Source organism: Rhinatrema bivittatum, chromosome 5, assembly GCF_901001135.1.
Source record: "Rhinatrema bivittatum chromosome 5, aRhiBiv1.1, whole genome shotgun sequence".
NCBI classification, from domain to species: Eukaryota; Metazoa; Chordata; class Amphibia; order Gymnophiona; family Rhinatrematidae; genus Rhinatrema; species Rhinatrema bivittatum.
In genome coordinates, this window is record NC_042619.1 from 43,352,001 (window position 1) to 43,379,536 (window position 27,536).

General features: G+C 42.6%; 1 protein-coding gene across 3 annotated transcripts in view; it reads left to right on the plus strand.

The window, feature by feature from the left end:
- Nucleotides 1–27,536, plus strand: part of TMEM135 (transmembrane protein 135) — a 698,244-nt gene that overhangs the window by 509,317 nt on the left and 161,391 nt on the right. For all 3 annotated transcript variants that reach the window (XM_029602284.1, XM_029602282.1, XM_029602283.1), the window contains one exon: nucleotides 11,385–11,431. In XM_029602284.1, coding sequence (XP_029458144.1) covers nucleotides 11,385–11,431 — 47 coding nt within the window. The remainder of the gene's footprint in view (nucleotides 1–11,384; nucleotides 11,432–27,536) is intronic.

Here is a 27,536-nt window from a genome sequence, read left to right on the forward strand (position 1 = left end):
AGTTTTAAATGTGCCACATGGAGTGCCCCCTAGTCTTTTTATTATCCGAAAGAGTAAATAACTGATTCACATTAACCCGTTCTAGACCTCTCATGATTTTAAACACCTCTATCATATCCCCCCTCAGCCGTCTCTTCTCCAGTCTGAAAAGTCCTAACCTCTTTAGTCTTTCCTCATAGGAGAGCCATTCCCTTTGCCATTTTGGTCACCCTTCTCTGTACCTTTTCCATCGCAACTATATCTTTTTTAAGATGCGGTGACCAGAATTGTACACAGTATTCAAGATGTGGTCTCACTATGGAGCGATACAGAGGCATTATGACATTTTCTGTTTTATTCACCATATTCAAAATAAAATTATAATCACATATAAATACATTACTCAAATAAAACAACCAATAAAAATCTGCATATCTTTTATTCTTCCCTACTACTTTTCCCCCAATTAATCTACATTTAGAAGCATTACCCCTTCACAAAACCATCCACACAAATGATCAGCCACCAATCACTCACCCGGGGCGGAGGTCAAGAACATATTAGCCTGGGGGATTTTTTTCAAAACCGACCCATGGGATATCTGATGCCTTTTTGCTTGTATTATGTATGTTTTATTTTGTAAATCGCCTCGGTAACTTGTTTTACAGGTGGTATATAAAGTCCATTAAATAATAATAATAACTTCCTATCCAGCACATGTGTCAGCAGCTTCCAAAAAGCATGCCAAGTCGACCCTGGAACCTGGCAGAATTGAGCCAAAATATCTCCAAAATAAGCTTCATCTTTCCTAAATAACTAAGAAGCTGAGCACATTCTAGGCCAGGGGTGAGCAGAGCTGCAGTCTCCGTTCCATCCATGCATATTGTTTGGGCCCTCTACACATATGCTTATATCTCTTATAAAAATATATCCTGGATTCCCGGTCTGGCTCTTGAACCAGTTGCAAGTAATGACATTTCCTGCCATTGTCAGACACATACACGCTCAGTCACAACCCTCCATACATTCTAGTGGATTCCCATTGTCTGAAGACTACACAATATGCTGCTTTTATGGTTCCTCAGGTTCTGCTCTACCTACCTACTCCAGGGGAGGGGTGTGTGTGTGTGACAGAAGTAACCCATACTGTCTCCTGGGCTTATAAAAAGAGAAAATTAAGCCTTGGCCGAGACTGGGGAGAGCCACTAATCAAAGTAGTACAGCTGCAGATGGAATCTTGCTTTCAGCCAGTGCAGCCAGGGCTGGTGTAAGAGTATTAGGTGTCATGGGTAAACCTTACAGCCTTGCACATACTTTAATCCTGGGGGAATGCTGCGCTACTGCGGAGTGCAGAATTTGCGCAGAATTTCCCCCTGTGCAGAGGAGACCCCGGGAGTGTGCGAAGCTGAAGGCCCCCATGCGCCTCAGGATGCGCTTGCGATGAAGATGAAGGCCCCGGTGCGCCGTTCGTGGTGAAGATGAAAACCCCCTCGTGCCGTGAACAGAATGTGCTCCACTTGAGGCAAAGATGAAGGCCCGGGTGAGAGTGAATGTATGGGTGTGAGAGAGAGGAGGGGTTGTAGGGGAGGGGAGGGTGAGAGCAGGGGGAGGGGGTGTGGGGGGAGGTGAGGGTGAGAGAACAGGGGAAGGGGTGTGAGAGAGGGGAGGGGAGGGTGAAGAGAGCAGGGGGTGGGAGAGCAGGGGTTGAGCAGGAAGGTGTGAGAGAGAACATGGGAGGTGTGGGGGATGCTTGAGTGTGGGTGCCAGAGAGAGGGAGCCTATATGAGGAGATTGTGAAGGAATGTGTATGTGTGTGAGAGATTGGGAGCTCGTGTGTATGAAAAAGGGATTGTGTGTATGTGAGGGTGCTAGCCTATGTGAAGGGATTGTGTATGTGTGAGACAGAGCCTGTATGAAAGGGGTGCATGAGAGAGAGACATAGGTAGCCTGTGTGAGGGGATGTGTGTGAGGGAGCCTAAATGAGGGGGTGTGTGTATGTGTACTAGAGAGGGAGCAAGTGTGTGAGAGAGGGAGGGGGCCCTGTGTGAGGGACAGTTCCGAGAATGGGACTGGCATTAGAGTGGAAGGGGAGAGATACTGGCAGGTGGGCCTGAGAGGGCAAAGTGGCCAGGGGAATAGGGAGAATGAGTGGAAGGGACACGCTTACAGTGATTTTCTAGGGAAATTCTGCTCAAAATATTTAAAATTCTGCAACTCTTAAGTAATAACTTTTTTCTGTATTAATTGAAAATATAATTACTTAAAGACTGTCATGTTAATTGTGTTATTTTGACCAATATAAAGTTTGCAGAATTTTGTAGAATTTTAAGTTTTTGTGCGCAGAATTCCCCCAGGAGTAACACTTCTGGCTCCACGTTCCCACAAACAATTAAAAATTATGCATTTATAGTGATAGATTCTATATGAAAAAGAATGTTGTGTTGTAAGGTAAAAATATCACTTACAACATGTAGATTATTTACATGCACTTCTATGGTACCAACCAGAAAACTTTGCAAAAAAAGACACCTGCAGCCATATGGTATTAGAACTATTGTAAAACACATCAGCCTTCAGAAAGCTTTGAGTAAACTGAATTACAATATAGTAAACCTCCCATATTGAAAACAGCACTAACTGCAAGCACACAAGTTTAATAATCCTACTTATGAAAAGGCAATATTGCAAATATTACACCAGGCCCTAAATCGGCACTGTTACGATTCTGCTTATGGGATAGGCCCTCAAGCAGCCTCTCACATTTTTGTCGCTGACAACCGCTGCTTTCGTTGTGGCCTGGAGGCCACCGACATCACCTGCCGCCTTCCGCGGCCTGGAGGCCGCTGCTGAAGCTACCACTCGCAGGGGATAGAGCCTCCGCCATTGGATCTCCCTGCGGCTGGGAGCTGCCACTATTGAAGTTTGTCTTCGCGGCCTAGAGGCCACTGCCTTCCTTCTCCTGCGGCCCGGAGGCCGCTAACGTCATCGTCTCCTTCCTGTGGCCAGGGAGCCGCCATCATGGGACTTCCCGCAGCAGGGAGCTGCCACCTTCCATGCCTGTCTTCGCGGCTGGAAGCCGCCATCATTGGGGCCTTGTTTTGCGGCCTAGTGCTGCTCTTGTGCAAGCCTCTTTGCAGCGCGGACCCCGTCTTCGCTGTCCGAGGTCCTGCCCTTTCCTAGGCACGCGGCCGTGCCTCTTCTCTTTATTTAAAGGGCCCGTGCTGGGCAGGGCTCTGAGACTCCTCCTGATGACGTTCCTAGGCGTCTCCTTCTTCAGCCCTATAAAGAGGGCCTCCCTTCAGTCTCTCGTCACCTTTGCAAGGAGTTGGTTTACTCCTGGAGTTCCTTTCATTCCAGCTCTTCATTCCAGGAGTCTTCTCTGCTTCACCTCGCTTCTTCAAGGCACTCCGTTCTTCATGGGAATTCCCTTGTCTTCATCTGTGGTTCCTGATCCTTCTTCTTCACCTTTGTTCCATGTCCTGGTCTCTCATTGGATCCCGTATCTTCGTCCGTCTCGCCTCTTTCCAGGTCTGGTTTCCACTCCTAGGGAGTTATCTATCTGGAACCCGATCAGTCTGGGGACTTCTCATCAAATAGGATCAAGGGAGGTTGTGGCGTCCCAACTTTCAGGCCCTGTCACTCTCAACCTGGATGTTGAGAGGTTAAATCTGCAACCACTCGATCTCTCAGAGGATGTTTCTCAGGTCCTAGTGGCTTCTAGAAAGCCTTTCACTTGAAAGTCCTGCAGACTGAAGTGGAAGATGTTTTGCATCTGGTGTGAGCAGAAGGCCACACAAAAACTGCTTGATTACCCTCTGCACCTATCAGAGACTGGTTTGAAAACCAACTCTATAAGGATCCTTTTGAGTGCAATTGGTATACACCACCATGGTGTAGATGATAAGCCCATCTCTGTACAGCCTATAGTTGTATGTTCTCTGCAGGGCCTGCTTCAGTGGAAGCCTCCCCTAGGGCCTCCCGCTGTGTCTTGGGACCTCAAGCATGGTGCTAGCTCAGCTGATAAAAGCTCCTTTTGAGCTGCTGCGCACCTGAGACCTGAAGTACCTGGCCTGGGAGGTCATATTTTTGATGGCGGTCACTTTAACGCGCAGGATCAGCGAGCTCCAGGCCTTAGTGATTTATACACCTTATACTACATTTTATTATGACAGGGTGGTCTTGCGCACGCACCCTAAATTCTTGCCTAAGGTGGTGACGAACTTCCATCTTAGCCAGTTTATCATCCTGCCAACTTTCTTTCCCCGGCCCCATTTGCACCAAGGCGAATGAGCACTACACAGTTTGCACTGCAAGCTAGCCTTAGCCTTCTATCTGGAATGAACAGAAGCCCATAGACAATCCTCCCAACTTTTTATTTCATTTGAGAAGAATAGGTTGGGAGTTGCTGTTGCCAAACAGACACTATCTAATTGGCTAGCAGATTGCATCTCCGCCCAGGCGGAACTGCATCTTGAGGGTCATGTCAAGGGTCATTCTGTCAGAGCCATGTCAATGTTGGTGGCCCACTTGTGAGCAGTTCCTGTGGAGGATATCTGCAAGGCTGTGACAATGGAGTTCTCTTCACACATTCGCATCTCATTATTGTCTGGATAGAGATGGTCAGTCTGTCCTTTGGAATCTCTTTGAAGTGTAGAACCCAACTCTCCCTGCCTAGGGCCCATTGTTTGGGTTCACGCTGTCTCCCCCTCTGTTACAAACAGCACTGTTGTTGTTGTGCCCATTGGCTCTTGGTTGGTGTCTGTTGGTCCCCTTTTTGTTTTGGGGAGCAGCCTGTAGCTAGGGATTCACCCATATGTGAGGACTACCATCCTGCTTGTCCTTGGAGAAAGCAGAATTGCTTACCTGTAACAGGTGTTCTCCAAGTACAGCAAGATGTTAGTTCTCACAAAACCCGCCCACCACCCCGCGAAGTTGGGGTTCTCCTTTCTGTTATTTTCAATCTAATTCTTTGTTTTAAGCCTGAAGGGGGACCCCATGTGGATGCGTAGTATAGGGCATGCTCAGTATACTAAGTCAAAGTTCCGGAAACTGCTTGATTACCCCACACGCAGGCTTTTTCTCACAATCTCTCCCCCCCCCTCCCCACACACACATAAAATATGTGTGAGTCTGTTTGCGAGCCTATGTACTTGTGTGTGTGTGCATGAGATAGCCTATATGTGAAATATAGACGCTCACATACACACATATACGTGTTCATTCTTTCACACTCCATCTCTGATGCACACACCGCTGCAGTCACATACACTCCTCACATACACGTGTTTGTGAGAGCCTGTATGTGTATATATATGCATGTGAGAGCCTGCGTGTGACACATAGGCACTCTTACCTACATACATACATAGGCTCTGTCTCACACACACACATAGACACACATATGCAAGCTCTGACTACACAATGCAGCCTCTGCCACATACACACGCAAACCCACAGAAACTGTCTCTCACACATGCAGCCTCAGTTTCTCACACATGAAGGCTCCATCTCACACACACATGCAGGCAGACTCTGTATCTCACACATATATGCAAGCAGGCTCTGTCTTTGCACAAATATGAGCACAGACAAGTTTTGTCTAACACACACACAGACTCTGTCTCTCACATGCACACATACGTGCAGATTCTGTCTCACACGCAGGCAGATTCTGTATCTCACACATATATGCAAGCAGGCTCTGTCTTTGCACACATATGAGCGCAGACAAGTTCTGTCTCATACACATGCAGACTCTGTCTCTCACTCACATGCAGGCAGACTATCTCTCTCTCACACATATGCAGACAGGCTCTGTCTTTCTCAAACACACATGCAAGCTCTATCTACCACACTCTCTCACAAACACAGGCAGGCTCTGTCTCTCACACACACAGGCAGGTTCTGTCTGTCTCTCTCTTACATTATCGCGTAGCCAGGCTCTGTCTCTCTCTTGCACACACACATGCACATACAAGCTCTGTCTCACACACATGCAGGCAGGCTCTGTTTATCTCTCATGTGTGCAGGCTTAGGGGCTCCCATTCTCCAATTGGCCTCTTCTTCAGCTACCAGTAAGATGGGATCCACTGGCAGCCATGGGTGACATCTGTTCCTTCGGCCACCATGAGATGAGTTCCAATGGAACTTGTAGAAGTGAGTAATAAGTCAATAAATATGTGTTCCAAAAATGCAAAAAGCTGAGCACACATTTTAAAATCAGCATGCTTTTTTTACATCTCCCCTCCCCCTGATGCCTTAGTGTACCATTTGTATCAGGAGTTAAGTTTTATTTTGCACATGCGTTAAGAAACTGTGCACTGAATTCACTGCACAGTATTAACACATGGTTTTTTTTTTACATCAACCTCTTAGTAAGGTTTCTGTCTGAGGTGACTGGGCTGTGAAAGGGCTAATTGACTGTGGAACCAGTGAATCTCTTGAAGAGTGGGAATGGGAAAGGAAGGGGCCTGCATCATGCTGGGGAAGAGCTGGCATCAAGCAACAACTTAATAATGTGATAGTTCTAAAATGGGGTTGGGGGCACTCATTGAATGAGCACTTGAGCAGCAGCACAACAGTAGAAAGGATGTGTGTGTGTCTGGGGCTAGCAGTGCGGTTGTTTCATTGATTGGCATCTGGTTCAATAGCTGATTGGTTGGCAAGAATCCATATATATATATCCAAGCCGTTAGGCCCGTATACACAGGCGAGATGTTTGTTCTTCTGCGCATTTGCGGCACGTCGGTCAGAGCTGCTCTCTTCTGTGCATTCGCAGCGCGTAGGTCAGTGCTCATTTATCTATATTGATATAGTAGTTATATATGTGTGTGTGTGTGTGTATATATCTAAGTGACTTATTACTCACTTGGCTTGTTTTTGGGAGTTGGTGAATCATGTATTGCACAGATAGTGCATGAGGGGATCAGACTGATCAGGCTGATATTTTCCTACAATCTGCCCTTGCTCATAGGGTACACGTTTCGTAACACAGAGATTTCAGCCACTATTTATTGTTAAATCTTTTCAGGTAAGGAGGAGGAGGAGGAGGAAAACTGGTGAAAACATTCTCCTGGCACATCTTGGTTAATATTTGGACCTGGGAGATCATTACTCATATCTTTTTATGGCCTAGTTCTGAGCTTCCCAAACTGTGGGTCGGGACCCCAAATGGGGTCACAAAACCTTCAGCGGGGGTCACAAGTGGCAGCGCTTTTCAGGTGAGAGAAGCAGCGGCATTAATAGTGGAAGGCAGGGAGAGGGGGGCGGAGCCTGTGAGCAAGCAAGCACTCACAGAGACTGGGGCCGCTGCAGGGCCTTCGAGCTTGCACTGACTCAAGGCCCCATGCTGACTTTCATTACCAATGCTGTGGCCGCTCTCGAGCTTGGGAGGAGAGGGGAAGACCGAGTGTGCATGGGCTGGTGAAGATTGCCACAGCTCCTCTCTCTTCACCCACCACTCAGCCTACTCTTAGAGAAAAATATTGCCCCTGTCACGATCCTGCCCTGTCTCCTCACCAAGTGCCCGTCCGCCTTTAGAAAGTAAGATAATCTTAAATTCTCTGTTCAACCTTTTAAACATGACTGATCTTTTAGCTTTCTAAATTTTATGAATGTTTTTATGATTATTTATAATTTTATTTTGTATAATTTTACTGTTATTTAAAAGTTAATTATTAATTATTGCTTTAAGATTATGTAATTAATGTGTAACCATTATATTTACTATTTATGTATTGTAAACATTTTTTTTTTATGTACATCATTTTGATTTAATGTTCAGAAAGGCGATATATTAAATGTGATATTTATTTATTTATTTTACTTATTTATCGAGTTTTATATACCGCCGTTCGGTTTCGCCATCGCAATGGTTTACAAAGTATCGATGTTTACTAAAATTGCTAAGTTAATTATGTTGTTAATCTAGATAGCATAATGTATATAATTTAGATTACAAAGTATGATTTTTTAACATAACGTAGATAGATAGCAAAGTTTGATTTTTTAACATAGATTCTAAAAAAAAGATTACAGTGGCTTTTTATTTAAATCGCTTATTTAGGTAACAGTCTGTTGTTGATTTTAGTAAATGAATCATATGTTGAAACTATTCATCATAAGGTCTGTAGGGGGACATCTTGTTCGAGAAGTCAAAGGGTGTTTTGGTAGGCTTTGGTATCAGCCAGGTTTTTAGTTCTTTTTTGAAAGTTTTTGAGTTTTGCTGGGTCCTAAGTTTGATAGGGAGTTCATTCCAGAGTTTGGGACTACCCAGGGTTATGGCTCTCTTTTGAGTTGTTGTAAGTTGTTTCGGGTGAGCAGGCGGAATTTTTAAAAGACCTTTGTTAGCTGAGCGGAGGTTTCTCTTTGGCATGTGCAGTTTTATGGATGCACTTAGCCAATTTGTTTGGTTTGCGTATATTGTTTTGTGTAGAATGGATAGTATTTTGTATTCTATCCTGTATTATATTGGGAGTCAGTGTAGTGATATAAGAGTGGGAGTAATGTGGTCATTGTTTTTAGATCCGGTGAGTACTCTGGCAGCTGCATTCTGGAGGATTTGCGGTGATAGGTAAGTTGAATAGCAGGGAGTTGCAATAGTCCAGGTTGGAGAAGTTGAGTAGCTGAAGGACTGATCTGAAGTTGTTCGGGTAAAGGAAAGGTTTTAGATGTCGTAGGGTTAGGAGTTTGTGATATCTGTCTTTGATTTTAGCAGTAAACTAAACTAAAGAACATATGAAGCTGCCATTCTGGGTCAGACATCAAGCCCAGCATCCTGTTTCCAACAGTGGCCAATCCAGGCTTACAAGTACCTGGCAAGTACCCAAACACTAAGTATATCCCATGCTACTGATGCCAGTAGTAGCAGTGGCTATTTCCTAAGTCAACATGATTATTAGCAGATAATGGACTTCTCCTCTAAGTACTTATCCAAACTTTTTTTAAACCCAGCTGCACTAACTGCACTAACTAGATCATCTGGCAACAAATTTCAGAGCTTAATTGTGAGTGAGTAAAAAATAATTTTCTCCGATTTGATTTAAATGTGCTACTTGCTAACTTCATGAAGTGCACACTAATCCTTCTATCTGAAAAAGTAAATAACTGATTCACATTTACCCATTCTAGACCTCTGATGATTTTAAAGACTGCTATCGTATCAGCCGTCTCTTCTCCAAGCTGAACAGCCCTAACCTCTTTAGCCTTTCCTCAAAGGGGAGCTGTTCCTTCACCTTTATTATTTTGGTCACCCTTCTCTGCACCTTCTCAAGTGCAACTATATCTTTTCTGACCCAGGGCCCAAAAGAATATGTTGCCAGTGGCTCTGGACCAGGGGGGTGTTTAGAAAAGGGGCTGTTTGAAAGAAAGTCTCAGATGCAGGATGGATCTGAGAGTTGGATCAGCTGGATAGGGGCTGGCTGTGGATGATTAGTGAGGGGAATGAAAGAAGATTGGCTGGATGATGTAAAAGAAGAACTGGTGTGTGAGAGGGGATAAGCTGGGGGGATCTGAGAGAAGGGGATGTGAGATGAGAGAGAGGAAGGGGTAGGGGAGGGGATGACAGGATCAGTTTTTGATTATTATAAGAAGGGCTTGGGGGTGACAAACAATCAACTGGGAGGATGTAAAAAGGATTGAAGGGGTGAAAGGGAAGCTGGGGGATGTATAGTATAGAATTTTAATGAGCTTTAGTAATTCCGCTGTATTTTTAATTTTTAAACTTTTAATTTTAATTTTATTTTTTATAACAATGTCTATTTTTTTTACTTTACATCAGTTATGTTTTTGGGACAAAGTAAGAATGGTTTGTCCCCAATTTATCTGTAAACCGACGTGAAGTGCAAACAATATGTTCGGTATATAAAAGTGTTTAAATACATAAATAAATGTAAGAGGATAACAGTTGGAGAGGGGGCTCCACTGAAAGGGAGGAGATTAAAAGAGGAGGTTCCCCCGGAGGGGGTGGAGGTTGAGAAAGAGGATCATCTGACGTGCGGTGAGGCTGAGAGCGAATGATTATTGGAAGGACCCTGCGCCCTGATCATTTGTTTTGCTCATACACTGGGGTCACATGCTTTTTCAAATGATGACATGGGGGGTCACATTGGCTAAAGGTTTGGGAAGCCCTGGCCTAGTTGATGTCAGTCCATCAGTTGACATGGGGCCTGTTAAAGAATATTGAAAATCTTGTTTACTAAAGAGCTCTATTTAAAGAAACATACTTGCTGAGCCTTTGCAAGTGGAGTCATTTTAATTTTACTTCGCAGTCATATCTTGATCCTCATATTACAAGCACCACAAGATCCTGCCGCCTTAGTTTTGCCTGCTCTGTACTTTTGTAAAGTAGCATAGTAGCTGTTCTTCCAGGCCCCCATCCCTTCTTCCCTATTAATAGCATAAATGCGGATTAGATGCTCAGATCACCATAGTTCCTCAAGAAAGGCTTTGGAAAGTGTGATCCCTCGCACAAGTTAAAGACATGAGACAGATTGCTGAGAGGCATTTTTACATTTTCCAGTGAATCACCATTTTGGTTAAATGTGTGATATAAATAAATAGAGTTGAGTAGAATATGCCATATGTCTGCGGTTGCTCATTGTACACAAGAAGCTGAGCCCGACCTGAGTGGTGGAGTGGCCAGATTGCTCTTCCAAATCCACTCTGCCCTCACAGATCATGAACCATGAAGTAATTTGCAAACTTGCCTTCCGCCATGGCAACTTGATGCATTGCAGGCCTAACAAGATAAACATCTTTTCTATTTTTTCTAAAGTGTTGTTTCATTTTAGGTTTTTTCCTGTGCAAAAAAAAAAAAGAAAGAAAACAGTTTTCTAGTAATTAAGAATGAGCAATAATTGCTTTCACAATGAAACAAGCAACAAAATAGTTCTATTAATACTTTGTGTTTATAAAGGAATAAAGCAGCGGCCCGTGTGAACGTTTCCCTGCTGTATATAAGGATTTGTGCAAAATGGCTGCCAAGAAAAGAATTAGACTAGATTAGCCCTTAATGAGAGGGAGACTGGAAAACAGACCCTCTTGATTGCCTTTTTCTTTTTTTTAAATTCCTGATTAGCTGTACATAGCTGAAGGGAGTTGATGTCCTGAAAACGAAGATTATTTTCGCTGCAAAATGAGATCCCTGCAAAGAGATCCTGGCAAGAAATCTGTCTCAGCAAGAAGGCAAGCTTAGGTGTATCTTGGCTCTGTGAGCTCTTCTATTTAAATTCTCACGCTTAAACACCACCTTATTCTTTGACCACAAGGAGCTACCACAGAGAGAGAGAGAGAGAGAGCTGTTACTGTGTTATGATTGGTGTTTATATTATCTTGTAAGTGATTTAACTGTAATGGCAATAGCGCGCATCACCTTTTCAAATCCTGTTCTTTTTTCCTTCCCATAGGTTCTTCTGTTCTGCATCACATCTGCTCTGTACATGTTCTTTTTCAGGTATGTTATTCACATTTCTGCTTTAAAGACTGTTTGGAAAAACTTGGGGTTTTGCTTGCCCTTTTTCCAAAATGAGTCTTTTGTGTCCGTCTAGAAATTACGTGCGTGAAAGGCATATGTAGCATTTTTTCTCCTTCTCTGTGAGCACTAAATTACTTCCTAAGATAGAGCTCGTATTCTTGTATTAAGCCCAGCATTATTCTGTTTTGATTTGGCATTTGCAGAAACTGTAGGCAAAAAAAGTTGCCATCTATTCACAAGACATAGGCACCTAAATATAAATTGCCTCCACATACTTTTTAGAAAATGCAGCAATTTGTTTAAATTGGAATTGTTGCCATGGTGATTAATCCATGCTCTGTATCCTGCCTGTCCATGGTAGACACAACTTAATTCCATTGGTCTAACTATTAAAGCCTTACTTGCGAGTTAAAACTGGTTTATAGTAAGGAAAAAAGGTTCTGTGTTTTGTATTTTAATCCAGTAACTGAATATGTTTACTGAGAGCATTCTTCCTAGGAAGTAAAATAGAAGGGATATATCCTTTGGAAACTGTCTAAGGCCCAGATGTAATAAGATGTAAATAAAAGAAAATACGCTGTACTTCAGCACATATTTGTTACTCCCATGCTAAAACAAAACAAAAATGTTAACGCCTTATGCAGTAAGCTAATACTGTGCCAATGCATCAGGGATTTAATAAATTAAAATGCTAACCCAAAAAATGCCTGCATAAAAATATGCTTAGCGCACATGATCGTGTACAGAAAACATAATTTGTACACATAGAAATTGTGTCCCTGCAAGTCGTGTGGAGAGAACTTGAGTTAGGATCATAAAAGTTGGGTCCCTAAAACTTGTGTGCAGCAAACATGAGTCAGGGACATAAAACACAATGGGGCCGATTTTAAATTTTGCACGCACGGGGTACATTTGTGCGCGCTACCCGGTGTGCACAAATGTACACCCGATTTTATAACATATGCGCGCTGCCACGCGCATATGTTATAAAATCCGGGGTCGGTGCGCACAAGGGGGGGTGCACACTTGTGCACCTTGCGCGCGCCGAGCCCTAGGGGAGGCCCGATGGCTTTCCCCGTTCCATCCGAGGCCGCTCTGAAATCGGAGCAGCCGTGGAGGGAACTTTTTTTTTGGTACCCCCCCCCCCCCCACCTTTCCCTCCCTTCCCCTATCTAACCCACCCCCCAGCCCTACCTAAATCCTCCCCCCCCACCTTGTTTCGTAGAGTTACGCCTGCCGACTCGCTGCCGGCGCGCCAGGCCTCGACACAAGCCGCTGTGTCGGGCACTTGGCTATGCCCCTGGACCGTCCCCAGACCGCCACCATGACCGCGGTCCCGCCCCCGGACCGCCCATTTTTCGAAGCCCCGGGACATACGCGCGTCCCGGGGCTTGTGCGTGCCGCCGAGCCTGTGCAAAATAGGCTCGGCGCGCGGAGGGGTATTTTTTCGGGGGTTACGTGCATAACCCTTTGAAAATGTACCCCAGTATGTGCACCAATCATGTTTTATGCACATAAGCCCTAATTTTTAAAGCCTGGCACACATTAAAACCAGGAGTTATGCGCCTGGCTGGGCCTTGTGCACGCCGAGCCCATTTTAGAAAGGGCCCGGTCATGTGCGTTATCCTCAGTACATGCCCAAGAGCCGGGTTAGTTGAAAGGAGTGGGCTAGGGGTGTAGTCTGCGTGGGGAGGGGCGGGGGCCAGCTAGGACAGCGGCCATTAGGCCCTGTCCCTGGGAAGTGTGCGCTGGCAGCCGGCTGGCGTGTGTAACTTAATTGTGCTCCAAAGGAGCAGGTAAGTTAAAAAAAAAACCAAAACAAAACAAAATCAAAACCAAAACCACAAGTTAGAGTTAGTTTAGGGGTTGGGGAGGAGAGGGGAAAAGGGAGGAAGAGTAGATAGGGGTAAAGGAAAGTTCCCTCCCAGTCTGCTCTTTAATTGGTGCAGACTGGAAGTGAACTGGGCAAAGGCCCAATCGCATCGCCGCGCATAATTTTAAAAAATTCCCCCCTCACCCCCCCGTGCGCTGAACAGGCCACCTGCTTGTACATGTGCACATGGATATTAAAATGCAGCATACATGTGCGTGCAGGACCGATATTTTATAACATGTGTGTGCCCCACCTGCTTGTACATGTGCACATGGATATTAAAATGCAGCATACATGTGCGTGCAGGACCCATATTTTATAACATGTGTGTGCCCCACCTGCTTGTACATGTGCACGTGGATATTAAAATCCAGCATACATGTGCGTGTGGGACCCATATTTTATAACATGCACGCGCCGACGGGCACATGTTATAAAATAGCCATGTCCATGTGCACGCCAGGAACTTGTGCGCACATGGACTCACATGCGGAGTTTTTAAAATCTAGCCCATAAATTCTTAGTACAGGACCCCTGAACCATGAAGTAAATGTTCAGCCCCATAGACTAATCAATACTTGCCCCAGAAACTTTACTCCACCTGTGACAAGGAGTTACATTTCCAATGTTAAGAAAATATTAGTAAAGTCCACGCCCTTCATTGCATTGGGGAGTTATAGCAATGCCTTGATTAGCATGGGATTTGCATGGAGGAGTGGTGATTTATGCACACACTGTCATTCAAGTGCGTGCACACATTTTTTGTGCACTAAATTTCTTGTTAAGCTAGGAGTAAAGTTGTACACACAAAAATTTGCAGACAATTGCATGCTAACCTGTGCACAGCCGAATGCCACTTATTACATCAGGGCTTAAGTTGTTGGGGAAGAAATTATCTATGCACCTGTATAGAACATGTAGACTAAGAAGTAAGTTCTATTATGCAAATAATTACTTAATAAATAATTATGCTGGATATGTTTCTGACTTTTGAAAGACCAACAGAATGAGTGCTCTGCATTTTCAGCTGAAACCTATTGCTCCCCACAAGGAAGGTTGCATAATGTCTGAAGGCACAGGATTGCGTTTGTATCATAAGATGGTGTATTTAACAATTTTCAACTCCATGTTCTTCTGTAAAACCTTAAATCCAGACCATCTGAATCCTTTTGTGCATGGTTTTGTCTGTCTTATATGGCTGATGCTATAATGATTTCCTGACCACAGTTGGTTATTACTTAGTGCAGATTAGTGCTGTGAATGGAGTCTCTATGCTGAAACTGAAAGAACAATTAAAACAAAATATTGGAAAGAATGGGTAATACTTTTTTCTCTAATTATATTTCTATTTCTTTTCCGTTTTCCTCCTCAATGGCTGGAAAATTGCATATTATCTTCAAAATATAATTATTAAATTGTATTTTCAGGACTTGGTCCACCCTAACAAAAGAATTAGAAATATGCTGGCACACAACCAGTGGCATTATACTGTTTGAATGTAAGAAAACCACAGTGATGCCATCAGCTATGCACAAGTTTTGTCCAGTATGTTGGAATGGAGTTTTTGTGCAATATTAAAAAAAAAAAAAAAAAAAAGTATTACAATAAGTAATTCACTTATTTCTTTTCTTCCTCCACACTTGAGCTTACAACCCAGGCAGTAACCACCCCAATTGCACTCGCTGCCATTTATGAGAAGAAGAGGGTCCGAGGTTGATGCTGCATGGCCCATTGTTTATGATCTGCAGGGTCTGGTCCCCCTTCACATATAGGCTGACACTGCAATGACCGTCCCTGATGATTGGGTGCTACTGCTCATGAGTTTCAAACTTGTGCCAGTTCAACCCCTTTTTGTGTCTGCTTTCAGTGTGTCCAGTATATGTGCAGGTATTTTCCTATGACATTCCTCGGGAATGAGGACTACCCTGAAAGCCCACATATCAAGGCACGTAGTCTTTCTGCCAGCAGATAGCACTGGAGGAAGGGGGATGACAGTGCAAAATTCCTTTTACTTTTGTGCAAAACCTTTGTAGAGAAAATCATTCCCATTTTTTAACAATGTTTGTTTAAGTACCTGAGTATTGCCTTCCTTATCCAGTCTTAGGATTGCATGACAGAAGATGGTCTGTTGGAGAACAGATTATGAATTTAAAGCTTCTGGAGCTCTTTGGACACATATCTCACTGCTCTTACCACCGCATCATAACTTTGATTTACACAGATTCACAGTCACCTTCTTTGAGCTGTGAAAGTATAAATGCAGTTCCATGTTATCCCACAACTGAATTAAAAAAAAAAAAAAGTTAGAAAGCTGCACATTTTACGCTCAGAAATTAACGCTTGCCCAAGGGCAGGCGTTAATTTCTGAGCAACCCACTAAAGTGTACAGAAAAGCAGAAAATACTGCGTTTCTGTACACCCTCTGACTTAATATCACTATGAACCAAAACTTGAAAAAAAAAGTTTAAAAAAATCTGTGGGTTAGAAAAACAGACGCTTAATTTTACCAGAGTCCGTTTTCCTAACCTGTGGCTGTCAGCGGGTTCAAGAACCGACGCCGGTAAAATAGAGAGTCGGTTGTTGGACCAGCGCTGGGGACGCGCTTTTGTCCCTAGCACCTCCTTATTAGCGCACCACCTCATTTAAATATGGAATCGCGTGCCCAGGAGAGGTGCCTGGGCGCGCTTCAGGAGAGCAGGCGTTCAACACGGAGTGCCCGCTCTCTCGCATTTTGTACTCTATGGGCCCGATACAGATAGGTATATCATGCAAAACATTTATGGTAGCGGTAAGACTAGTGGGGAAAACCGTGAGTTTCTTTTCAGCTCTCTACTCACAAAGGACTTTCTTCCACTTTGCTTCTGGAGAAAAATCATTGGGAGCTTATTCACTTTAGACTTTTCCCATAAACACAAAACCCTAGTGAATAGTTGGGACTTTAATCTTAATTAGCACAGAGAAAGGAGACAAAACTATATGTAGTTATGTAATTTTCAGTTACTGAATTGAATAAATGCAGAAAGTAAAATGTTGAACCAATTTGTTAAATCTGTTAGTTTTTTGTTATTCTATTGTTAAAATTCATAGGCTGATTAGATAGGGACGGTAACTTTCATACAAGCGTGCAGGTGCACATGTGTGCGCATTCGTTGGCACATATATGCGCGCATGTTATAAAATAATCTGGCTGCGTGCACATGTGCGCTGAACTTTTAGTGGGTGGGTGCAAATCCCGATTCTACCGCGTAAGTGGAGGGCTTTTAAAAGGGACGCGCGCCAACACATTTGCCAGTTTAACCAGTTTGTTCCCAGTTCTCCCAGCTACCAGCTAGGACTTACATACCTTCCTGGTTTGATAGCCTGTGCACCCCCAAGTTACCCCAGACCCTTTAAACCCCTCAGCTAAGGCTCTTTTTTTTTTCATTTGGACTTACACGCCATCCATAGCAGAAGTAAAGTTATGCGGCAAGGGGCTTCAGCATGTGCCGGATTGTGTATTTGCATTTAAATTTGTGGTTAAAGTTCCAAAACACCCATGCCCCACCCCTTTTTGAGAAATGTCGAGATGTGCACACAGCAGTATTTACGTACGTATCCAGGCAGCTTTTAAAATCCGCTTGTTGCGCATCCCCTAATTTTGGCGTTCATTTGACTTTTAAAATTCACCTTTAAAACTGCATGATGCTGTCTTCATTCTGATGTCCTTTCTTTGGGAAAGAAAGTAGAAATTAATATAAGAAATACTTCTTGCATCCCTCCTTTGGTCAAGTCAGATATGAATTTTATGCAAGCCTACTTCTCTGTTGCCAGCTGTTTGATGAAACATAAGGACGGTAACTTTCAAGCTGGTGCGCGGGTGCACTTTGGCTCATATATGCTGGCGAGCGTCCAGATATGTGGCCATTTTATAACTTGCGTGCAAAAATGCGCACATGTTATAAACTAGACTGGCTGTGTGCACAATTTTAAGTGTGCGTGCACCCAGGCACATAAATCAGGTTTCATCAGCGCAAGTCAGGGTATTTTAAAACCGATGTGTAGCCACACCATGACCACTTTCTCCAGTTCGGCCACCAGTTCACCCAGTGTTGAGCTAGGACCTCCAAAACCCTCTGGTTTAATAGCCTGCAACCCCCAAGTTATCCCAGACCCTTTAAATCCCTCCGAAATGACTGCTTTTTTGATTTTACAGTTATACCTTCTCATAGCAGACATAAAGTTGCGTGGCAAAGGGCCTGGGACACGCCAAGGCGCTTAAATATTAATGCACAAATCTCTTGGCCGTGCCTTAAAATGACCACACTCCACTCAGGGCACACCCCTTTTTGAAACTGAGTGAGATGTGTGTGCAGCGAGAGATAAATCTGGGCATCTTATAAAATTCGGTCAGTGATGCAAGCCTGACTTGTGCGCTCATCCACCAATTGATGTGTGCTCCGTGCTTTTAAAGTCTACCTCTAAATGAGATCCCATGTTACTTTCATACACTTTTTTTTCCTTAAAAAGAAAAATTATGTTTTCACTTTGTCAGTCTCTGCAGACAATATCTTCCAAACTATTCAATCTACAGCAGTCAAATTTTCTGGATGGGTAGATGTATTAGGAATGACGAGTGGGGTTTTCAAATTTTCAGACGACACAAAATTATTCCAAGTAGTGAAATCACAAACGGATTGTGAGAAATTGCAGGAAGACCTTGTGAGACTGGGAGATTGGATATCCCAATGGCAGATGAAATATAATGTGGACAAGTGCAAAGTGATGCAAATAGGGAAAAGTAACCTGCACTGTAGTTATATGATATTAGGTTTCATAATAGAAGTTACAACCCAAGAAAAGCATCTGGACATCATTGTGGATGATACTTTGAAATCATCGGCTCAGTGTGCTGCAGCAGTCAAAAAAGCAAACAGAATGTTAGGAATTATTAGGAAAAGAATAGAGAATAAAATGGAGAATATCATAATGCCTCTGTATCACTCTGGGATGAGGCCGCATCCCAAAAAAGATTATAGTTGCACTGGAAAAGGTATAGAAAAGGGCAACCAAAATGATAAAGTGAATGTAATGGCTTCCTATGAGTAAAGGCTAACAAGGTTAGAGCTGTTCAGCTTGAAGAAAAGAACGGCTGAGGGGGAATGTTAGAGATCTATAAAATTATCAGTGGAACAGAATGGGCAAATAACTGGTTATTTACTCTTTCAAAAAATATAAAGAAGAAATTAGAAAGTAGCATATTCAAAAGAAGAAATTAGAAAGTAGCATATTCAAAACAAATACGAACATTTTTTTTCACTCAACATACAATTAAGCTGTGGAATTCATTGCTGGAGGATGTGATTACGATCATCAGTGTAGCTGGGTTTAAAAAAGATTGGGACAAGTTCCTGGGGGAGAAGTCCATACACTGTTATTAAACAGATAGGCTTGGGAAAAGCCACTGCTTATCCCTGTTCATTGGCAGCATGGAATCTACGGTTTGGGATCCTGCCAGGTACGTGTGATCTGGATCGACCACTGTTGGAAACAGTATATTGGGCATAATGGGCCTTCATGTTTGACCCAGTAAGGCAGTTCTTACCATTCACTCAACCCTAGCATGTTACCTAGCTATTGGCCGTTTTCTCCTTGCCTTTTTTGGCTAAGGTGGTAGACAATGCAGTTAATAAGCAGCTGACTCACTATCTAGAAGAGAACTCTTTATTAAACCCAAACTAGTTTGAATACTGAAACCCTGCTGCTTTCCATCACTTAACGTTCTGTGGCGTAGCTTTCATAGTGTTAGAGTTACATCTTGGTACTCTTGGACTTTTCAGCTGCTTTCTACATCTTTGACAATAGAGCATTAACAATTCGATTGGAAGAATTTGACATTTCAAGGTTGGTATTGAAGTGGTTTCAGTCTTTTTTTTTCATCTGGTCATGCAAAACATGTGCAGATTGGTGACATTCTTCTTTCTGGGTTTTGAATAAAACTGGTGCTCTATAGGGTTCAGCACTTTTGGCTCTTTTTTTAACATCTACTTATTCCCATTATGTAAGTTGCTGGGTGGTAGGGCCTTAATTTCTATATATATGCTGATGGCATACAGTTTTTTCTACTAGTTAGTGTCTCTGACAGCAATAAACAACTGTAAATTTATCTTTCTGCTATACAAAGATGGCTGTTTCATAACAGGTTGTTTAAATGTTTCTAAAACTGAAATAATCTATTTGACAAGACATTCTCATCTAATTGAATTACCCTTAGTTGAATTTGGAGGTCATAAGATATCAGTCTCTTCTTATGTATGTGACCTGGGAGTGATATTGGACGCAAGGCTAACTATGAAGACACACATCCATAATTTAATAAAAGCAGGATATTGCAAACTCTGATTGTTAAGATGATTGAAACCTCTTTTGGAATCTCTGATGTTAGGGATAGTGCTTCAAACCTTAGGGCATGAATTTAAAAAGCATTTGCATACTTAAAATTGGGTTTTACATGTGTAAATGTACTTTACTCCTGCAAGTGAGCTTTTGAGAATGGCTACAACATATGCCATCGAAGTGTTCATATGCATCTGGGCAAGAACAGGGAAATGTGAGTTGTAGTTTATAAATAGAATGGATTTCTTGTTTGTATTTTTTAAATTTTTATATCTTTTCATTTTATTTATAAACCCAAAGGACATGACATAGTGTCAGGCATTGACATTATGTTCTTATAGTAGACAGCTTCATAGGTTCTTAGGGAGCTGCCTAAGGATAGCCACAAAATAATACTGAGGTGAGAATTCCAGTCTATATGTTGACATCACAGAATACTGAGATAATAGTCAATTCCTCATGGGATTTTGGAGGCTTAGAGCCAATCCCAGCCCCTCCATTGCCAATTATGTACTTCAACGTTCTTTCTTTAAAAAAAAAAAAAAAGGGGGGGGGGTGGGGGGAGGATCAAAACCTACCAAAAACAAGTTTACCATCCATTGGTATACTTATGTTCTTTGTTATTCCCCTTTTTTTGTTGAAGACAACATCTAGCTAGGGAGTTCCATATGAATGAATGGTGATTCACCTTTCTTCAGATAAAATGCAATTGCTTGCCTATAACAGGTGCTTTCTAAAGACAGGAGTATCTGTCTTCTGAAGACAGTCACCAAGGCCGGCACAACTCACTGTGTAAGCCGTACACTTGCACAGGACGGATGCCTGGAAGAGACAGAGGCCTGATGCCACCGGGGGCCTAAATCAAGTGAAGGCTGCCAACCAAGATGAAGAAAATGCCATCAGCTCCCAATCTTAACAGGCAGCTGAGATGAAATGAGAAAGATGCCATGGGCCACCCGATGGTTCCCTACCCACCAGGCAGCCGAGATGAGAACAAGGCCAATATTCACCTGGTAGTTCCACGTCCTCCAGGCGGCCAGAAGAAGTCAAGCCTACAAGGCTGTCTGGTGATTCCGGGGTTTCCTGGCAGGTCCCATCTGCCAGGCAGCTGAGATGAAGGCATTGCGAGGCCGCCCAGTGGATCCAAACCTGCTAGGCAGCCGAGATGAGGATAAAAATACAGTCTGCCTGGCGGCTTCCTGCCTGCCAGGCAGCCAGAAGGAAAAAAAATGCTATGAAGCAATTCCTTCAACCTGCCCTGCAGAAGAAGTGAAGAAGAGGGGGGCCCAGGGCTTCTGGGAGAGGCCTTGTTATGTATGAGAGAGGGAACTCATATGTGTGTGTATGAGCAGGAGGGAACCTCTTTGTATCTGAGCCTGTGGTGTGTGTGTGAGAGGGAGCGTGTGCATGTGTCTCAGCATGTGTGTGTAAGCATATGTATGTGAGAGGCAGCATGTGTCTTAACATGTATGCGTGAGAGAAAGTATTTGTAGGAGGGAACGAGAGAATGCGTATGCATTTCTGAGCAGTGTATGATAGAGAGGGAGTAAGTGTACATGACCATGTGTGTGTGTGTATGTGTAGACCGTGGATTACAAACTGGTTAAAAGACAGGAAACAGAGAGTAGGATTAAATGGTCAATTTTCTCAGTGGAAAAGGGTAAACAGTGGAGTGCCTCAGGGCTCTGTACTTGGACTGGTGCTTTTCAATATATATATAAATGATCTGGAAAGGAATACGATGAGTGAGGTTATCAAATTTGCGGATGATACCAAATTATTCAGAGTAGTTAAATCATAAGCAGACTGTGATACATTACAGGAGGACCTTGCAAGACTGGAAGATTAGGCATCCAAAAGGCAGATGAAATTTAATGTGGACAAGTGCAAGGTGTTGGATAAAGGGAAAAATAACTGTTGCTGTAGTTACACGATGTTAGGTTCCATATTAGGAGCTACCAGCCAGGAAAAAGATCTAGGCATCATAGTGGATAATACTTTAAAATCGTTGGCTCAGTGTGCTGCAGCAGTCAAAAAAGCAAACAGAATATTAGGAAATATTAGGAAGGGAATGGTTAATAACACGGAAAATGTCATAATGCCTCTATATTGCTTTAATTATTGGATCTTATATTCAATACTGTTTTGAAATATTATTTTTTTTAGAATGTTTATATTATTATGTTTAATGTATTTATTATGTGTCCGATATTCAGCCTTGGAGCGGGTAGTTAAGTTAACCAGAAATATCTATCTGGCTAACTTAACTGGGATATACAGTGGTGCGTCAGCATTGCTGAATATATCCGGGTATCTTAAAGTTAGCAGGATAAGTAATGTATATCCAGCTAACTTTAGGACAGCCCTACAGTGTGACCAGAGTTAGCGACATGTTAAGTGACTAACTCTGAAAAACAGAACCATCACCAATCCTCAAATATTAAATAAAATCAAGAAATATGGCATTTGATATTCAAAAGCCATTAACGTGGTTAACTGAAAAGTTATGCATCTAAATGGCAAAATGGTGATTATCATTGCTGTATGCAGCTAAATTCTAGCTGCATAACGAGTTATGTGAGTAATTCTGCTCTTTCTGGAAACTCCTCTGGCCTGCTCCCAATTTAAGTGGCTACAGTCTGTACTTGGAATATTCTTTTTCATGTAAAGTCTATTAGAAATGCATAATTCTTAACTGTGTGCATGGAGAGGGCGAGGGAGTATGTATACGGGTACAAGTTTTTTAAAGTTTAGGTCACTGGAAGGAGTTGGGCTTTTTTTGGCAGGCCTAAGACAAAGACTGAATGAAAGAAGGTCAAACGATTGCTGGCATGGCTAAAAAGTGAAGTGAAAGAGGCTATTTTAGCCAAAAAATCTTCATTCAAAAATTGGAAGAAGGATCCATCAGAAGAAAATAGGATAAAGCATAAACTTTGACAAGTTAAATGTAAGACATTGATAAGACTGGTTAAGATTGAATTTGAAAAGAAGTTTGTCATAGAGGCAAAAACTCATAATAAAATCTTTTAACAATATATCCGAAGCAGAAAGCAGGAGGTCGTTCAGCGGCGGTCCAGAACCCCCGCTGAACGACCTCCTGCAGTCGATCTCCTGCCGGCGCCATTTTCCGTACGAAAACGATTCGCGGCAAGAAATCGCTCCCGGAACCCCGCTGGACTCCCAGGAAACTTTTGGCCAGCTTGGGGGGGCCTCCTGACCCCACAAGACTTGCCAAAAGTCCAGCGGGGGTCCGGAACGACCTCCTCCGTCGAATCGTTTTTGTCTATGGCCGCCGCCATTTTGCGGCGGCCATTTTGAAAAATGGCGCCGGCTGAAGACAACACAATTCTATTGAGGGGGCTGTTCCGGACCGCCGCCGTTCTGGACCACCGCCGGATCCCCAGGTAATTTAAAGCATTGGGGGGGGGTTCGGGATGGTGGGGGATTTAATTTAAAGGGTCGGGGTTGGGTTTTAGGGGGTTTTAGTGTGCCGGTTTTCCTGCCCTCCCCCCTTCCCCCGATTTACGATTTTTTAACGATAAATCGGGGGAATTGGTATTGTATCGTGGCCCTAACGATTTTTTGACGATTTAAAATATATCGGACGATATTTTAAATCGTCAAAAAACGATTCACATCCCTATTAAAGGGGCACTTAGGGAAGATAAGGCCATTGCAGAAAGACTAAACCAATTCTTACTTCGGTGTTTACTGAAGAGGATGTTGGGGAGATACATGTTCCAGAGACTGTTTTCAAGGCTGATGTTCATGGTGAGCCTGGAATATGTAGTAGGCTAGATTGACAAACTGAAGAGTAGTAAATCACCTAGACCAGACGGTATACACCCCAGGATTCTGAAAGAACTAAAAAATGAAATTTCAGACCCATTACAATTAATTTGTAATCTATCATTTTAATCATCCATTGTACCTGAAGACTGAAAGGTGGCCAATGTAACCCCAATATTTAAAAAGGGCTCCAGGGTAATCTGGGAAACTATAGACCGGTGAGCCTGACTTTAGTGCGGGAAAAATCATGGAAACTGTTATAAAGAATAAAATCAGAAAACATTTACCATAGATAGACATGGTTTAATGGGACACAGCCAGCATGGATTTACCCAAGGAAAGTCTTGCTTCACAAATCTCCTACATTTTTTTGAAGGAGTGAATAAACATGGACAAAGGTGAACCGGTAGACGTGATGTGTTTGGATTGTCATAAGGCATTCTACAAATTATCTCATGAGAAGCTTCTAAGAAAACTAAAAATTCATGGGATAGGAGGCAAGGTCCATTTGTGGATTTCAAACTGGTTAAAAGACAAGAAACAGAGTAGGATTAAATGGTCTGTTTTCACAGTGGAAAAAGGTAAACAGTCAAGTGCCTCAGGGACCTGTACTTGGACCAGTGCTTTTTAATATATTTATAAATGATCTGGAAAGGGGTACAACAAGTGAGGTGATCAAATTTTCAAATGATTCAAAATTATGCAGAGTAGTTAAATCTCAAGCGGAAGACCTTGTGAGACTAGAAGATTGGGCTTCCAAATAGCGGTTGAAATTTAATGTGGACAAGTGCAAGGTGATGCATTCAGGGAAAAACCCATGCTGTAGTTACACGATGTTAGGTTCCATATTTGGAGTTACCACCCAGGAAACAGATCTAGGCATCATAGTGGATAATACATTGAAATTGTCTGCTCAGTGTGCTGTGATGGTCAAAAAAGCAAACAGAATTTTAGGAATTATTTGGAAGGGAATGGCAAATAAAACAGTGGATTTCAAAATGCCTCTGTATCACTCCATGGTGAGACTGCACCTTGAATACTGTGTGCAATTCTGTTTGCCACATCTCAAAATAGATATAGTTGCACTGGAGAAAGTGCAGAGAAGGGCAACCAAAATGATAAGGGGCATGGATAATGATTTCCCCTGTGAAGAAAGGCTAAAGAGGTTAGGACTGTTCAGTTTGGAGAAGAGATGACTGAGGGGGAATTTGATAGAGGTCTACAAAATCATGACAGGACTTGAACAGGTTAATGTAAATTGGTTATTTACTCTCTCAGATAATAAAAGGACTAGGGGGCACTCCAATAAGTTAGCGTGTAGCTCATTTAAAACAAATCAAAGAAAATTATTTTTCTCTCAGCGCATAGTTAAGCTCTGGAGTTCATTGCTAGATGATGTGGTTATGGCAGTTAATGTAATTTAAAAAAGATTTGGTTAAGGGACTAGAGGAAAAATCCATAAACTTCTATTAATCACTAAGGAATAGTAGCTTGAGATCTATTTAATATCTGGGTACATGCCAGGTACTTGTGATTTGGATTAGCCACTATTGGAAACAGGATACTGGGCTTGATGGACCTTTAGCCTGACCTAGCATGGCAGTTCTTATGTTCTTATATGTTCTTAAGGAGAGGAGGGAAGCACAATAATTGTTCACACAGGGCAGTGAAAAAGTTAGCCCTGTCTCTGCCAGGCATATATTTCCTCTCACCTTCTGAGGTTCAGCTCTTTGAGCTTATTAATAGAACTGAGGTATGCTGCCTGGCCATGGCATCACAGAAATTAAAGCACATTCTCTGAAGTGTTTTCAAAGACTCTGAAGAAAGCTCTGGAATATATCTGATCAGCATTGAGCAGCAATGTCGTCACCCATATGGTGATTCTCCTGTCTTCAGAGAACACCTGTTACGAATGAACAGCTACCCTTTGCAACCTGAGTTGTTAGCAGTTTTGTTTAAGTACCTGAAATCTACACCCATTTTAAAACTGTGTGCCTGTCCTAGTATTATAGTTAAAACATTTTGGTATCTTCTGTAGAAGGAAGCTTCTAATTTCTGTTTTTGTGAATTCATTGAATGCAGCAGTCAAAGTAATAATTTTGTCTGAATGGCTTGAATAATAATACATGTGGAGATTTTTAATTGTTTCTCCTATCAAGTCCTTTTGCAGACAAATGGTAGAGATCTGAGACACCTGGCGTTGACTGATACTTGCCCGCTTATAAGAGTAAATCATGTCCTCGATTCAACGATTGGACTTTCACATCTGAATATTCAATTGCAGAGACTACAAGAGAGGGGGAAGTTTACTACCTACAGACATGCAGAGCCAAAATTGAAGGAGCACAACAGAGTGAATTTTTTTCCACCGTTATCAGTTTTCAGTGCAGATTCAGTTTCAGATGTGTAACTGTCAGCCAGTGAACCGGGAAGGTGTTTACCTGCAAGGTGAGCGTGGAGTAATGGGAGAAGCTTTTAAGGTCTAAAATTTCAAGCGTCTCTGTCCAGAACCATCCCCAAAGGAAGAAAAAGTGAATCCCCTCCCTTTTTTTAGATTCCCTCTTGTCAATCACAAAGAGCCTTTGTCCTCACTGTGCATTGATGTGACTGAGCTTTGGCTATTTATCATGTTCCTGTCATCCTAAACTGCAAAATAAAAGAGGGGAAACAGCTTCTGGTTCTCAGGCCTAGGAGAATGCAGTTCTTGTTGCTGCTAGGGACCTCTGTGTGTCCCAGATGCCCTGGAATGCCTTCTCTAGTGATTTGATCACCGACGTGCTGTACATTACCCTCATGGTTTTGAGCTCCTGAGGCACTGTTGAGAACAAGACTGATGTTACAAGCCAGATGATGGGAAAGCAATTGAGCTTCACGGATTTGATTTCTCACTTTGATCGTTGCACAAAAATTTGCTGAGTTTTCAAACTGGAAATGTCGTTGAGCGTAGTTTCACTTTGATTGCCTTAAGCTAGACCCTATACAGAGCCATTCATAAAATTTGGGGGGAAAGCAGGTTGAAAGGGAGCATTTTTAACATGAAACTGATTTGATTGTACTAATTTGGTAACTCCTATGCTAGTAAATATATAGCTTCATTGAACATTAGTAACCTTGGCAGTAGGCAAGAGTAGGAGACAGTGTGACAATTGTAGCAGTTCTAGTGATTTTTAATATCTTTAAATTGAGAGCAAACTGACAGAGTGAAAAGAAGAGTCTTACCAGGCCGTCAGTCTTTTTGGTTCTATAAGTGTTTAACAGATTTCTGTGTATGGATTGAAAAAGGAGTTAGTTGGCACTGAGTGTATGCTGCATGTGTGTGTGTGTGTGTGTGTGCAAGACAGTACTCCATATTGTGAGTTTGGGTACAGTTACAAAATCATTAAATAAATCCCTTTATAATATGCAAACCCCAAGTAGGCAGTGCTCTTCAAATTCTGAGACATCAGGAAGAGGGAAGGAATGGCAGGCTTGGCAGTTTTGATGGGGCAAAGAAATTAGTGGAGAGCTAACCCAGCTAAGTAACAGGGGAAAAAAAAGGCAGTCCTGCCGCTAAATTGAGGAGAGACTTTTTTAGGTGCAGTATGGCAGGAGAGGAAGACTGCTCAAAGCAGAAGCTGTTGAAATTTGGAGAGCATATGTCATCACTGCCTGTTCCTTTCCCTCTTATTTTGGAGCAGAGGAAAAAGGCAGGAGAACCATCAAAGGCTGGCATTAGGGCAGCAAAATGCAACAGCTAAAACCAGCAGCATGCTTCTCTACATTGGTAACTGCTTATGAGGCAATGAAGTTAGTATTTTCAACAACTGATTCTGAAGAAGAATCTTGTCTGGGATTCCTTGAATCAGAAATTTGAAAAGCCAGGAGCTGAAGTAAATTTGGAAGGTTTAGTCAGTTGCATCTTAGCTTCCAATGCAATGCGGTGATGGGGGAGATATATTATACTGATGAGAGCAATCCCCAGGAAGAGCAGACAGTGTAGATAAAGAGTGTGAGTAATGCCCCTGGCAGTTTTTCTCAGGGTCCACCTTCAACCTCAACTTCAGTATCAGC